Genomic DNA, 16417 nt, shown 5'->3' with positions numbered 1-16417 from the left:
GGCAAGCATGAATTGTCCCCTTTGCTAAGCAAAGTCCACCCTGGTTTGTATTTGGATGGGAGACTACATGTGTGAGCACTTGTAAGAGATTCCACTTAGGAGATGAGGCCGCTCTTGGAAGAGCATCTGCATGCTGCAGGCAGAAGGTTCCAAGTTCCTTCCCTGGCAGCATCTCCAAGATAGGGCTGGAAGAGACTCCTACCTGCAACCCTGGAGAAGCCGCTGCCAGTCAGTGTAGACAACACTGAGCTAGATGGGCCTATGGTTTGACTCGGTATATTTGACCTGCTATGTCCCTACGTAAGGTATACTACACCTCCCCACCCCAGTCTCTGCCACCCTCCCCTGTTTGTGCTAGTGCGAGGCTGTTGCACTCACCAGTTTCACAAAATCTGGAGCTTGTGTTCCAGACCAGTGTTGCATCCTAGCACAAGCATCCTTGCACCTCTGCACCCTGTGGCATGCCTCATACGTTCTACAGGGACCTTTTCCACAGTAGCACAAGAGTGCAGTTTTGAGCATTTCCGTGACTTTGTAACGCCATCTTTCTGCCCTGGCTCAGCTGAGTTTGTTTGGCAAGCGTGTCATTCTTTTGGATGTCAGCCGCTGCCTATAAGAAAGTTGCATATCAGGCAGAGGCCTCCGCTAAACATGGTCTCCCTGCATAGTTTCCAACAGGGATTCCCAAGCTGTGGCCCTCCAGATGTTGCTAAACTACAGCTCCTATCATCCCCAGCCAATATAAATTGTAGCTGGGGATGATGGGAATTGTAGTTCAGCAACATCTGGAGGACTCCGGGTTGGGAACTTCTGGTGTAGACAGTTACTTAGCTGGAAGGTTGCAGATACCTATTGGAAGTCTGTGCTCCTGGAATATTAATCAGGACAACAAGATATTCCTTAGTGCAGGGATATTGTTGGACATCAACTCCTTTAATCCCCAGCCACAACGGCCAAAGACACTGAGGCGGGTCTCACGATCCGGGAGACCCGCTTTTGTTAGAACTGCGGGGAGAGTGGGCTAAGCCCACTTTCCCTGCAGACGAGCGCCCAGGGAGCCCTGGGTGGCTGGATCAGCCGCCTACATGATGGCCAACTCCGAGACGGAGCCAGTGGGGGTGGGGGGAGTGGGGGCCGCGTGGCCCCCGCAAGCCCCGGTATGCCCTGCGCGAGTGCGCAGGGCATACCGGGGAGACCCCCAAGCTCAGAGGCTGCTTTTAAGCCTCCCGGCCGGGGGTCTACTCATGAGCAGGCGCGCCACAAAGCCGTGCTGTGGCTACTCACGAGCCTAAAAAGCAGGTTTGCTGGAGCGCTCTCTCCGCAAACCTGCTTTTTAGCAGGGGTTCTCGAGCGGGTTACCCGCTCAAGAACCACCGGACTTGGCTGCGAGCCCGGTGGTTCTTACGACCAACAAAAATCAGGCTAGGCTCTCCTAGCCCAATTTTTGTTGGTCGTGAGAATCGCCCCATTGTCTAACTTGTTCTTTTAATTTCTGTTGGACTTCTTTGAGTAATTTTCCTCACCATGTCAGCCCCTGCCTTTTAAATTTTAATATGAACAGGTGGACCTCACTATATGTGGATCCACCATCCATGGTCGGGTGATTAACACCCGACCTTGGCATATGTGTAAACAAACCGGGCCACAAGGGTTTAATTCCACACATTCGGAGCTCAGAGCAGCCCGAAATGACCATGAAGGTCATTTCCGGTGGCCATTTTGTGAAGCGAAGCCATTTTGTAGCTCATTTACTTGAAACCCCCCTCCCCCATTAAAAAATCACAGAAAAATGCTTTAAAAGGGACTATTTCTGACTTCTGGTGGCGGGGGGGGTGTCATTGCTGGATCGTGGGAGGCCCAACTATCATGGTAGGGCACTTTATTTTGTCCTTTTAAACACTTTCACCCATTTTTGTTGTTGTTGTTGTTGTTGGCAATTTTTGGGCGACTGGGAACCTAACCCCCCACGATCCCATTGCTCCAATGACTCAGTATTCACAGTTTCCATATCCGCGAAGAATGGAACCCTCGTGAATACTGAGGTTCTGCTAAAATCTCTAATCTGCAGGTATTTACAGTGCAAAGGAGACAAGCATTTCATTGGACCTTTTAGTTCATTATAAATCTGGAGACATTGCAGATAAAGTAATGCTCCATATTTATCAATATTAAATTCTTCCCATGGTTTAGAAAGGCTTGGTTACAGTTTGGATCAGAAGATAACTGTGGCTTAGTGCAATTTAAAAGGCTTCTTGTTTATTCACTACCATCCTTCAATGGGTAATTAATTTTTTAAAAGTCCCTTCACTGTATTTCTTTCCATGTGTGCAGTTTAGCCACAGTATCGCATGCAACTTTATTGAGTTTGTTTGATTTTTAACTTCGCTTTTCATATGGATCAAAGATCCTTTCCATTTTGCACTGAAGGCAGTATTACATATCATGAAAAGAATATTATGAAAGAGGAAAAGAACTTTTCTCCCTTCCCTTTCTTCGTCCCATGAATAATTTTATCAACAAAATGCCTTCCTTTAGTCATCTTTTTTCAAAACAGTTCCAAGATTACTGCATATCTTCACAGGGAAAGTGCTCAAATCTCCTGATAGTTTTGCTTCTCCTTTTCTGCACTTTATTCTTTTCCACTTCTACAATACTCTTTTATGCTTGGTGTGCATGCACGGTCTCTTCCATTTACTTACACGAGGCTTTTACCCCCTGGAGAACGAGGAGTCACATTACACCTGCCTGATACATCATTTAACAAAGTGCGGTCAATTTTTGCGAGTGGAATAAACAGGAGAGGTTTCGTAAGCAAGTACAATAGGGAAACCAATGCATGTTAGGAACAAAAGCAAATATCTTATTGATCAAACTGCTTTTCAGGTGGTAGCGTGATATTGTCAGAGGAGGAAATGGAAAGAACTACTCAACAGAATATATACAATCCAGGGCTGTTTAATGGATAAGCAATGTTGTTTTGTTTCTGCAGAGAACCTCGAAAGGTTGTCCTCCACAAGGGCTCGACGGGGCTTGGCTTTAACATTGTAGGAGGAGAAGATGGGGAAGGCATTTTTGTATCCTTCATCCTAGCGGGTGGACCGGCTGATCTCAGCGGAGAGCTGCAGAGAGGAGATCAAATTTTATCTGTAAGTTGGCACACAGCCCAGGACTGGCTGTTGCTTCTTTACTTTATATGAATGCAAAAATTGGATGTTGACTTTTCAGTGCTACTTATTTGCTTGCTTGCTTTCAGTTTTGTTTCCCAGTCGTTTGGACTACAACTATCACTACGACCATGGCGAATATTTATATACCACTTTTCAACAAAAGTTCTCAAAGCCGTTTACAAAGAACTATAAGTAATAAATAAGATGGTTCCCTGCTCCGAAAGGGCTCACATTCAAAAAGGAAATAAAAGGCAGACACCAGCAACAGCCACTGAAGGAACGCTGTGCTGGAGCTGGACAAGGACAATTCCTTAGGAAGATAGGAAGCTGCCTTATACTGAGTCAGACCACTGTTCCAACTAGCTCAGGGTTGTCTACCCAGACTGGCAGCAGCTTCTTCAAAGGCTGAAGGCAGGAGTCTCTCACAGCCGTATCTTGGAGATTCCAGGGAGGGAACTTGGAGCCTTCTGCATGCAAGCATGCAGGTGTTCTTCCCAGAGCGGCCCCATCCCCTAAGGGGAATATCTTACAGTGCTCACTAATGTAGTCTCCCATTCAAATGCGTACCAGGGTGAGCCCTGCTTAGCAAAGGGGACGATTCATGCTTGCAGTCATCCGACCTGCTAAATATAAGAGAATCGCCACTTTAAAAGGTGCCTCTTTGTTCAGTTCTCAGGGGGCTGGCATTAACCACCAGTCATCTTTTGTTAGAGTGGTGGAATCATAAGCTCCTTCATGAGCCAGCTTGCAGGGAAATTGCCAAACTATAGGGAGTCCTGGAGGAAAAACCTGGCACCGTGCAAACCATCCCCATGGTCTTCTACCCAGGACCCCAGAGTCTCCTCCTTCCAAGCTTCCCTGAATGGGGAGGTACTTGGCAAATGGGAGAAATGGCAGGATGCAGTCACCCTCCAAGTTCCCTCCCTGGCAGCATCTCCAAGATAGGGCTGAGAGAGATTCCGGCCTGCAACCTGGGAGAAGCCGCTGCCAGTCTGTGAAGACAATACTGAGCTAGCTAGACCAATGGTCTGACTATGTTCCCTATCTGGAGATGCCAGAAAGGGAACTTAGAACCTTCTGCATGCAAGCATGCAGATGCTCATCCCAGAGTGGTACCAACCCCTATGAGGAATATCTTACAGTGCTCACACGTCTCCCATTCAAATGCAAACCAGGGCAGACCCTGCTTAATGAAACGGACAATTCGTGGTTGCTACCACAAGACCAGCTCTCCAGCTCTCAGACCAGTTCTCCAGTTCTGGTTACAGTGGTTGTAACCACGGCTGTGTGTCGCAGTCCATATGCTCATTCAAAAAACACTGCCAGACTGCTTTGCAGAGCCAAGTATCTCCCTGGCGCTTCATTGCTCAAACCCCTGTCCCTACTTTGGGTTGTAACCTGCAAGTTGCTGCTGTCAAGGGCCCACCAAGAGGGGAGGGCAAGGGGCTTCTTCATCACCAGGTCCAGCAGCTGAGGACCATACTGAGAAGAGAAGAGGCCATGCATCTCTGCATCCTGCACACAGAGACGTATTGCCACCTTTCCTTCAAGATCCTGGCCAACCTGAGGTATTGGAAGCCAAAAGCATCCTCACTGACTCTCTTAAGCCCAGCCTGGCCCTTTATACTTGACTTACATCTCCATGCGTTTTGTGGCTGAGTAGAGATAGAAATCAAGGGTTTCCACGAGGGATGTGCACAAGCCACTTATGCAGGCACTGGCGGGGAGCGGTTCCTTTTAAAAGCAGGTAAACAGGTCCTTATCGACTCCGCTGCTTTCCCGCCACTATTCCAGGTGCAGCACTCACTTTACCAAAGGCTGCACATGGCTGTGGTGCTGTTCCCTACAGCCTGCGCATGGCATCGGCACGCACATGGCTGCCGCATATGTGTGCGGCTTTTGGTAAAATGAGTACCACGCCCGGAAAAATGACGGGGCAGAAGTGAAGCCGGTGAAGACCTGGGTGCCTGCTTTGAAAGGGAACCACTCCACAGCCCCCCGAACCGGTTCAGCTGTGGGCGCACAAGCCGGTTCGGCGCTTCCCAAAGGAGGTGCCGAACCAGTTCGTGCACATCCCTCGTTTCGATTAAGAATATCCTCGGTGTGTGTAAACATTATTATATGTCCCGGACAATAGGTGGCACAAGGGAAGTTGGGAAGAGTTCCTTCCTGTTGTTCATTTTCCTTGTTTCTTTAAAAGATGCGTTACCCTCATGGCTGCTGTTAGGATAGGCTATGGAGTACATCGACACGGGGGGCGGGGGCAGGCTTGGTGGTGTGCTTTTGTGGACGCTGTACAACATCCATGCTTTTAACAACACCTGAACAGGGCTTTTATCAAATCCATGTCAAATCCTAGCACCCTGCTGGACAGAGGATGGGCAGCCGAGTCTTGAAGCATGTTGTAGGAAGGGTTTGGGCTGAAAATTGGATTCTGTCCTTCTCATGCAATCAGAAGGCTGAGCTCTGTTTCCTTTTGCACGGTGCTGCAGTTCAGCAACGAAAGGCCGAGTGCGCCACCTACTGACTGTGGCGGAGCCATGCAAGAGTCCAGAAGAACGAGGCGAGGCTCGTTATCTCTCTCTTCATAATGAATTGGATGGCGGCTCCGCAATTCATTTTTCAAATTTGCGACGGATTATAAAAAGCTTTGTTCAGCCTTTGGCTACATTTGCTGCATTTAGCGTCTGTGACATTACCATAATTGCTCTTTCATTTGTACATGGATAGCGTGGAATTAAGGACTGATGCTTCCGTGTTTGAGGATTTGCACAGTCAGGGAGCAGCACATATTTTGAGTGATGGGTGTAAAAAGGAGCACTGCAGACATAGCATAATAAGTTCCCAAAGCATCTATATGCTAACGTACCAGATCCTGACATTTCAGCCCCTGCTTAGTGTGGCCAAGAAACAGAAGCTGACATCCTTACCAATGCAATGATGTTCTAGGACAGGGGTGTGCAACCTTGGATCTCCAGCTGTTGCTGAACAACAACTCCTATCATCCCCAGCCACGGCGATATACCAAAAGCAGGTTCTTTGTCTGTGTGGTGTTAAATGCCAATCACACACACACACACACAGAGGAAAAGCTTGAAAGTTTATTTCTGCAGAAATCAAGGCTATCGGGGTGAATCCGAATCGAGAGCCCAGTCTTTTGTTTGTTACAAGCATTTATACCCCAACATTAACATATGCATTTTCTTCCCCCAACCCTCTTTGCCATTTGATACATGAAAGATAACTTAGATGGACAGCAGAGAAGATCCAGGCCCAGTTGACATTTGTGACCTTGTTCCTGCCTTTTGTTGTTCTTTGAGAATCTTAACACCAACTTTGCTATAGTTTAATTACATCCGAGATGGCCCCTCGGCTCATCCCTTATCTTCAAGGCCGAAGGCCCTGTTCCTTGTTATTAGAACAAGGGGAGTGTGAAAGCTGTATACATTCAGGAATGCAAAAGCGGGGGCCCCTACAAGTCTTGGAAAGTTCAAGCCTCTTAGGAATATTTCTAACTAAACTAAAATGGAGTCTAGGAAACAAAATGGAGTCATTTTGGTTCACATCTCAAATGGCTAGAGAGCCAAGGATGCCTATCCCTTCCTTAGCACAGGATTCTTGTGCTAACTACATGTGCTAAATCTGGAGCTTACTGGTCTCCAGACTAGTACTGCGCTCATGCAAACATGTGTGTGTGCACCAAAAGGTGCATACCCTATGGCATGCCTCATATCTTTTGCAGGAAACCTTTGCACTAGCACAAGAGTGCAATTCTGGACAACCTTGTAGTGTAGCGTAGCGATGCCATCTTCTTGCATTTGTGCAACTTTGTTGGTTGAGCAAGTGCAGCTCAAGTTAGGATGTCAGCCAACAGCCGGGGCAGGACTGTGCAAACAGGAACAGGCCTGATTCTCAATAGCTGGAGTCATCAGGGGAAGGGAGCAGGTCTACCCTTGACCCCAGTCATGGCTCCACCTCATGCAACTTATTTGTAGTAGGAACACGAATACAGAAAATATTTATATAAGGATGTGCGAGCTGGCTCGAAACTGAAACTGGATCCACTTCGAACCGGTTAACTCGAAGGCTTAACCTCGAGCCAAATACATACATACATACATACATACATACATACATACATACATACAATTGTTCCCTTTCCTCAAAGGGCTTGCCAACTAAAAAAGAAACAAAACATTGACACCAGCAACAGCCACTGGAGGGATGCTGTGCTGTGGCTGGATAGGGCCAATACGTAAGGACATACAAAGGTTCCTGTTGGGTCATATTATAAGTCCACCAAGTCCATCTTTCTGTGTCTCAAAGTGGCCAACCAGTTGCTTCTGGGAAGCCCATAACATAACACTAGAACCAGGCATCACGCCATGAAACTGATGGCCAGGAAATGTAGCACCAACAAAAGGAAGTACTTTGTCACACAGTGCACAATTAATCTATGGAATTCTCTGCCACAGGAGGTAGTGACAGACAACCACCAGCCTGGATGGCTTTAAGAGGGACTTTAGAAAAATTCAAGGACAGCTCTATCAATGGCTACTCCTCTAGTGGCTATAGGCCATCTTCAGCCTCAGAGACCAGATGCCTCTGAATACCAGTTGCAGGGGAGCAACAGCAGGAGAAAGGGCATGCCCTCACCTTTTGCTTGTAGGCTTCCCAGAGGCATCTGGTAGGCCACTGTAGGGAACAGGATGCTGTACTAGATAAGCCTTGGGCCTGATCCAGTAGGGCTGTACTTATGTTATTGTGTGTCATCATTCCCCCTTCCTGCCTCCTGCAATCAATCAATCAATCAATCAATCAATCAATCAATCAATTCAGGAGGGAGGTTCCAGCATGAGATTGTGGAACCAGAATTTACTCTATTGAACTTGGGCCTCATCCTGCTGTATGTATGTATGTATGTATGTATGTATGTATGTATATTATTATTATTATTATTATTATTATTATTATTATTATTATTTCTTGTTTACACAGTCAGAATATAGGCTGTTCCCAGTTAAGCTGCTTTTTGTAATTGGCTGATGGTGATTTCTGTGGCCCCTATGGTGTTGAGGTGCTCTTCAAGGTCTTTTGGAACTGCACCCAGGGCACCAATTACCACTGGGATTATTTGGGTCTTTTTCTGCCACAGCCTTTCAATTTCGATTTGTAGATGTTTGTATTTGGTGATTTTTTTTTCTATTTCTTTTTCTTCTATTCTGCTATCCCCTGGTATTGCTATGTCGATTATTTTAACTTGTTTTCCTTCTTCTAGACTACAGTTATATACAGTTATACAGAGGCGTAACTAGGGAAAACGGCGCCCGGGGCAAGCACTGAAATGTCGCCCCCCCCACCGCGCCCCCCTGCCCCCCCCCCACATACTACATTATACTTAGGTTTTTCCTCACAAGCGCCCGCCGCCGCTGCCAAGCCAGGCCACTGACTGGCCGCCAGGTGCCAGCAAAGCAATGCGGGGGGCACAGGCGGCACGGAAGGGACCGCTCGTGGGGAAGGGGGCACCGACGCGCTCCCTTGACTGCTGCAGCACTGCTGCACTGAGCAGGAAACATTTGTATTAACAAAAAATTTAAAAAAAAATTAAAAAATTGGTCATGACGGCGCCCCCCATGTGACCAGAAAAGATGGCGCCCGGGGCATGTGCCCCCCCTGCCCCCCCTATAGTTACGCCTCTGCAGTTATATTATATACAGTTATATTATTATTATTATTATTATTATTATTATTATTATTATTATTATTATTAATTCGATTTCTATACCGCCCTTCCAAAAATGGCTCAGGGTGGTTTACACAGAGAAATAACAAACAAATAGGCCAAGAGAGACTAGATAGGCCTTGGTCGTGATCCAGCAGGGCTGTTCTTATGTAAGCAGGGCTTGATGGCAATATCCATCCCCTGGTGATGCTTCCCCTCAGCAGGTGATGTTCAGCGATATACCACCTCTGAACCTGGAGATTACATATAGCTTTAGTGATGTGAAAATCCCCCCAAGCCACACTGACTTGCCCTGTAAGCCATTTGAACAATCAGTAAAAACACTCGAGAAGGTCAAATGGCCAGTGCTGCTATACTAACCTGCTTAAGGGTTGGAGTTGCCATTTTTCTTTCTGTATTGCTGCTTGCTTGCAGGGGAAGGGAAGTCACAGCGCCATGAGGCAGGCAGAAGGAGACCCATCCACACTTGTGCCCTATCAGAATTAACAGTATCTAAGGATTTTCCCATGGCTTACTGGTGATAGTGACTGACATCCTGACTAACAAAGCCCCAGTACTTCTGACAAGTTCAACTAACTCAATGTCATTGCAGACGTCTGGTGGCAGATCTCTGCAACTGATGCAGTAGCAACCAATCAGCGATCTGCCTATCAGCAGCAGATCCGATCCACCAATCAGCGATCCAATCCGATCCAATCTGCCAATCAGCAGCAGATTTCTGAAACCTCCCCTTCTTCCCCTTCAGAGTGGGAAGTGCTCTGCTGCACCACTCGGAAACATGTCTTCAGGGACACATTTGCCACACATTTTCAGGTGACCCAGAGGGCTTCTAGGGGAAGGGGAGGCCACTGAGATTCCCCAGACATATGTATGATCTGAAACTCTCCAGAAGACCTAGTGCTACACTGGTGCTTCTCCCGTTGCATCGGTGTTTTTTAGTCAAGACATCAGCCAGATTTTGTTGCCTTCCAAGAGTGTGCAGACAATGGTTAGAACATTGCCGTAATATTATGAACCATCATGTTATCACATTTTTGTTAAACATTTTTCTATCCTGCTTTTCATCCAAAATTTTATACACTAGCGTGTCCCAACTATCTGAGTGGTGGCATGGCATGGGGTAATAATAGGAGGAATGTGTGTGAAGAAAGTGCCTATAGATTACAGGGCCCCCATGGCCCAGATAGGTTTGGGGTGGAGAGCCCGGAGCGAGCTCTGTTAGCAAGCATGAATTGTGTCATAATCCCCCCAGGTACCCCCAAGGAGGAGCCAATGGGGGAGTCTGACTCTGATGATTCCCCCGAGTCAGGCCAGGAGGAGGATGCAGAGGTGGGCCTGGGCAAACCCCAGAGGAGGTCATTACTGTGGGGGGCAGAGAAAGATTGCCCCGGAAGAGTATCCAGCCTTGGAGGCACTGAAAACACTGGTGGGCAATATTGAGATCCCTATGAAGCCAAACCTTCAAGCAAGACCCAGGGCAATACTTTGGTGACCCCAGACCAGGATCCTCAGGACCCCAGGCCTTCTGCCATGTGGGACGGGCAACCCTGGCTGATCCCTATGAGCCCCCACCCAAGGTCTCAGAGGAGGGGGAGCAGCCAAGCCTCCATGAATACAACAGATATTTATATACCGTATATACTCGAGTATAAGCCGATCCGAATATAAGGCGAGGTACCTAATTTTACCTAAGAAACCAAAAAACTGATTGACTCGAGTATAAGCCTAGGGTGGGAAATGCAGCAGCTACTGGTGAGTTTCAATAATCAAAATAAATGCCAATAAAATTACATTAATTGAGACATCAGTGGGGTATATTGTGACCAGTATGTACGGTACTTTATTACAGGGGGACATTTTAGCATGGGCAGCTAGATGACTTGAGTATAAGCCGAGGCTGATTTTTTCAGCACATTTTGGCTTATACTCGAGTATATACAGGACTGCTTTTTAACAAAAGTTCCCAAAGTGGTTTACATAGATGTAAATAAATAAATGGAATGGCTCCCTTTCCCCCAAGGAAGGAAGGAAGGAAGGAAGGAAGGAAGGAAGGAAGGAAGGAAGGAAGGAAGGGTAGATCCCACCCTGAGTCACCAAGGCTCAGATTAAGGCTGACAAGACCCACTGCCTATCATCCACCGACAAATGCTGATCGCTGCTGCACAAAACCTGGCAATGCTATATGTGATGGCAGGCTTAAAGTCAGAAAGCAGCGAATTGGCTTGAACGTCCCGGATAATTGCATAGCAAAGGAAGGATGAGGAAGGCATGAATATTTCGATAGATCCAACAGTGGAGGAGGACATGCTTGGTAGTTTCAGTCTGCCCTGAACCACAGGGGGCATACTTGCCCTGCAAATGAAATCCTGCTATAACAGCCTTCAATCACTGCTGAAGGGAGGGCATGACAGCGAACCAGAGTGAATGCCTTCCTGTGTTTTGGAACCTCCAACCTCCACAGGTGCTCCCTTAACCCAGCTGCTGGGATTGTGTGTCTGCTTGGGCTGATTGCTTCCGCCATGTTCATCATGCAGTGCATTGAGGGATATCTGGAGGCTAGGGTGTGTTGTCCTGGCTGCTGGAGATCTGCGCTGCTTGGTGCAGTGCGGGTCATCTGGAAGTGCAGTCTGTGCTCCCAGCAACATTTACTGCATTGTCTGAAGGGAAGGGAAGTTGGACCCAGCCCTCCCACTACCCACCCGCCCGGTTGTGTGAACGGCCTCAATAGCTTCGAGTCATAGGTAGAAAACTGAAATCTCACATTGAGAAAGCTTGAATAAATTTTGGGCATGTCTTACATGCAGCCACACAGAACTTATTGTATGATTGGATATTGCCCATATTCCAGTGGGATCAGTTGCTAAATCAGACCCAAATCTGAAAAATATAAACAACATTTTGCCACGGGATGGGGCATGAAACATTTCATGTCCACAACTCCAGACATCTTTCTCTTTCCTCCAAAAGCAGTCCTGGGATCCAATTTGGATTGGCGTCACAGCATGGTGGAAAGGGAGTGCCTACTCTTACACAATAGGCCCAGTCCTTTGGGAAAGCTCAGAGGCCTGTTTTGCATGCAGAAGGTCTCAGGTTCAGTCCATGGCAGCATCTCCAAATAGGGAAATTAGAGAGCTGATCTTGTGGTAGCAAGCATTAATTGTTCCCTTTGCTAAGCAGGGTCTGCCCAGGTTTGCATTTGAATGGGAGACTACATGTGTGAGCACTGTAAGAGATTCCCCTAAGGGGATGGGGCCACTCTGGGAAGAGCACCTTCCCGCTTGTATGCAGAAGGTTCCAAGTTCCCTCCCTGGCAGCATCTCCAAGATAGGACTGAGAGAGACTGTGTAGACAATACTGAGATAGATGGACCAATGGTCTGACTCCATATAAGGCAGTTTCCTATAAAACTATGTTTGATAGGAAGTTTCAGACATACATAATTTGCAGGAAACTATGGAAACTTCTCCAAGTCAGTGCAAACAATACTGAGTTGGTATAAAGCCTATAGCTTTGTATAACTCCTATGCAAACCAAATCATCATCCTGAAACTGCAGTTAGCCTTTATAATTCCTCCCTCCATAGCTGCTTGTGGGGTGTGTGTGTGATTTAAGCCAAAACATTGAATAAGAGTCTCCCCATCTCTAGTGGCTTTTAAAAGGGATTTAAAGACTCATCTTTTTACCCAAGCTTTTTAACTTTTTAGTTTTTTAACTTTTAAATTTTTAAACTTTTGATGGTTTATTATTTGTTTTAAATTGTTTTTAGTATTTGTTGTTGTGAACCGCCCTGAGACCTTGGGTTAGGGCGGTATAGAAATGTGTTAAATAAATAAAAATAAATAAATAAATGGGGGAAGGGTTAAACACCCCCCCCCCCCACACACACACACAGTGGCCATGATCTAAGTAAGGCTTTCTGCCGCTATTTTTTGGAAGGCAGACAAACCTCAGGTGTTCCATCCATAGAACTCCCACATCACCTTTTGATCCTAAGAAGAATCCTTTTTAAAATAAAATAAATAACCAGAGATGATCCTGAGGCAGTGGAAATAATACAAGTATCCTCTCTAGTAAAAGAGATGCATGCATGGAAGTGACTAGGGGTGTGCATGAACCAGTTTGTAGTTGAACCAGTCCACCGTGACCCCGATGGTTTGATCACAAACCTCTCTGAACTGGTTTGAGCTGGTTTGTCAGTTGGACCAGCCCACCGGTTCGTGGAGTGGCAATACAGTCCAAATTTGGACCAAACCACCACATGCTGTCCATACACACCCCAAAATATGAGCTCTTTGTATGGATGCCATTTTTGGATTGGGGACCCTTTGTCCAGATTGGTTGCCGATGTGCCTCTCGGTGCATTTTTGCATTGCACATACATTTGGACATGAGGCATCTAAGCATTTTATTTATTTACATTTTATATCCCGCTCTTCCTCCAAGGAGCCCAAAGCAGAGTACTACATACTTAAGTGTCTCCTCACAACAACCCTGTGAAGTAGGTTAGGCTTTGGTTTGCAAGTTTGCTTCACAGTGTGAGGAGGAGCTGCAGGTTTCTGTTCTCATCAACAACAGCAAATATTTATAAACCACTTTCCAACAAAAGTTTCCAAAGTGGTTTACATAGAGAAATAATAAATACATAAATAAATTTTCTCACCTGAAAGGCCAGTGGGAATTTGCACCTATGGTCACAGTCATCGATTGCACACCGATGGTGGCAGGCCATTATATCTGGCTTGGGTCCAAGGAATATGTGTTTACTTTGCAGTCATCTTCTATACAGGAGACAAACCAGCTCTCTGACATTGTCTGGGTATGCAAAATTATGTCTTGTGTTCCATCAGTCAGACAGAATAGAAGCAATAATCCAATTAGGCATCCTGTATTTCCCCCAGCAGTTTTGGAATGGAGCACAATTGGAGTTAATCAGGCACACATAATGATAATAAATGCATTATTCCTTTATCCGTCTCAAGTAAACGTTCACATTAAGCCCTGCGTGCCTCTTCCAAAGATAAGTATCTTTAAACAATTTACTGAAGCAAGGCCATTGACAGAAGCACTTGAGCAAGAAAGGTTAGATTTGCTTCCATAGGAATATAGGAAGCTGCCTTATGCCTAATCAGACTGTTGGTCCATCTAGCTCACAGTTGTCTACACTGACTGGCAGCAGTTTCTCCAGGAGTGTCTCCCAGCCCTACCTGGAGATGCTGCCAGGGATTGAACCTGGGACCTTCTGCATGCAAGTATGCAGATGCTCTTTCATTGAGCTATGAACCCATCCCCTAAGGGGCCTGTCTTGCAGTGCTCACATGTAGTTGCCCATCCAAATTCAAACCAAGGGGGACTCCGCTTAGGAACGAGGACAATTCATGTTTGCTACTGCAAGACCAGCTCTTCTCCCCAAACTGGGAATTTAATTACCTTATTTACCGTATTTACCCAAATTGAAGATGACCCTGAATTTAAGATGATCCCCTTAAAACAAAATGAGTTAAATATATGTTATACTACTTATCCCAGAGAAAGAGGACCCTAAACTTAAGACATTCCCCCAATGTCTAACACTGAAGAACTTGGAAGAAACCTGGTCTTGGATTCAGTTTAATACAGTAGTTTGGAGCCATTCTTTGTGATTTGCCAGCCTTTTGTGTGCAAAGGTTGTACATAAGAGGGAAGTGTTCAAGCATGCATTTAGGGGAGGAGAGGTGGTCTTGTGGCAGAAAGCATGAATTGCCCCCTTTGCTAAGCAGGTTCCACCCTGGCTTGTATTTGAATGGGAGACTACATGTGTGAGCACTGGAAGATATTCCCCTTAGGGGATGGAGTCGCTCTGGGCTTGTGGTAGCAAGCATGACTTGTCCCCATAGCTAAGCAGGGTCTGCCCTGGTTGCATATGAATGGGAGACTTGATGTGTGAGCACTGCAAGATATTCCCCTCAAGGGAGGAAGTGGCTCTGGGAAGAGCATCTAGATTCCAAGTTCTCTACCTGGCTTCTCCAAGATAGGGCTGAGAGAGACTCCTGCCTGCAACCTTGGAGAAGCCGCTGCCATTCTGTGAAGACAATACTGAGCTAGATAGACCAATGGTCTGACTCAGTATATGGCAGTTTCCTATGTTCCTATGTTCCAGGTTCCCTCCCTGGCATCTCCAAGATAGGGCTGTGAGAGACTCCTGCCTGCAACCTTGAAGAAGCCGCTGCCAGTCTGTGTAGATGATACTGAGCTAGATGGACCAAGGGTCTGACACGGTAGAAGGCAGCTTCCTCTGTTCCTATGCAGCCCCCTAGTAGCAATGTGAAGTGGTACAGTCCAGGCACTTCCTGGAGGTGTTCTTGGTCTCTGAGAAATTGCTTTAGGACAGGAGTTCCCAATTCTCAGGTCCTTGGAGGATGTTGGACTACAACACCCATCATCCCCTGCCACAAAGGCCATGGATAATGGGAGTTGTAGTCCAACATCATCTGGGAGCTTGAAGTTGGGAACCTTTTTTTTTGCGTGGGAAGCAGGAGGTTACACAGCATAAGCCCAGCATTCCAGCTTTGTCTCATGCAAGGGACTTTTGAGTCCCGAAGCCAGGACTAAGTTGGCTAGTTGAGTGAGTGCATGGCCACACTGACAAGCAGTAGGCTAGTCTAACGATGGCTGAGCTATGTTGGGACAAAACCAACCCCAGGACTGTAGTCATACACAGTCAGTATCTCGCAAGCTTTGGGAACCTAGGGAGCTGCCTTTTACTGAGTCAGACCATTGATCCTCCTCACTCAGTATTGTCTACCCTGACTGGTAGCAGCTCTCCAAAGTTTCAGGCAGGAGTCTCTCCCAGCCTTACCTGGAGATGATGCCAGGGATTGAACCTGGGACCTGCTGCATGCAAAGCAGATGCTCTACTCAGTATGATAATCTAAAGATCATTGAACAATATATTGGCAAAACCAGCCCCCGGCCTGTCGTCCTACACCAGGCCTGCTCAACTTAGGCCCCCCAGCTGTTTTTGAACTACAACTCCCATAATCCCCAGCCACAGTGGCCAATAGCCAGGGATTATGGGAATTGTAGGCCAACATCTGCAGGAGGGCCGAAGTTGAGCAGCCCTGTCCTACACACTCAGAATCTTGCACAGAATGGATTGGTCCAGGCCCATACAACACTAGGCCCCGGGGGCCTTTTTTTCTGGTCCCAGAGGTGGCCCAATGTTTTGTGCTGCCCGAGGGGAGGTGCAAAATGCTGCCTTGCCCCATGGCCCTGGTGGGGGTTCAAACCCCTTTCAGAATTAACCTTTCCGAGCTTTGAAAGTGCACAAGGGGCTGGGAGAAGGGAAGGTTGCTTGCAGCCTCCTCTTCAGTCCTCATTCTGCGGGTAACTAATAATTGCTTTCATTTATATTTAATAATTAGGAACATAGGAAGCTGCCATATATTGAGTCGGACCATAGGTCCATCTAGGTCAGTATTGTCTACACAGACTGGCTGCAGGAATCTTTCTCAGCCCTATCTTGGAGATG

The 16417-nt window shown here is 46.8% G+C and overlaps 1 protein-coding gene across 28 annotated transcripts in view; it reads left to right on the top strand.

Annotated features, from left to right (window-relative positions):
- Nucleotides 1-16417, top strand: part of DLG2 (discs large MAGUK scaffold protein 2) — a 1429269-nt gene that overhangs the window by 1127805 nt on the left and 285047 nt on the right. For all 28 annotated transcript variants that reach the window (XR_008318273.1, XR_008318272.1, XM_053304274.1 and 25 more), the window contains one exon: nucleotides 2990-3146. Coding sequence is in view for 26 of the 28 variants with exons in the window: in XM_053304274.1 (XP_053160249.1) it covers nucleotides 2990-3146 (157 nt within the window). In the remaining 2 variants the exon portion in view is untranslated. The remainder of the gene's footprint in view (nucleotides 1-2989; nucleotides 3147-16417) is intronic.

The sequence above is a fragment of the Hemicordylus capensis genome, chromosome 3 (assembly GCF_027244095.1).
Source record: "Hemicordylus capensis ecotype Gifberg chromosome 3, rHemCap1.1.pri, whole genome shotgun sequence".
In the NCBI taxonomy this organism is placed as follows: domain Eukaryota; kingdom Metazoa; phylum Chordata; class Lepidosauria; order Squamata; family Cordylidae; genus Hemicordylus; species Hemicordylus capensis.
This window is presented reverse-complemented; position numbering and strand designations above follow the sequence as displayed.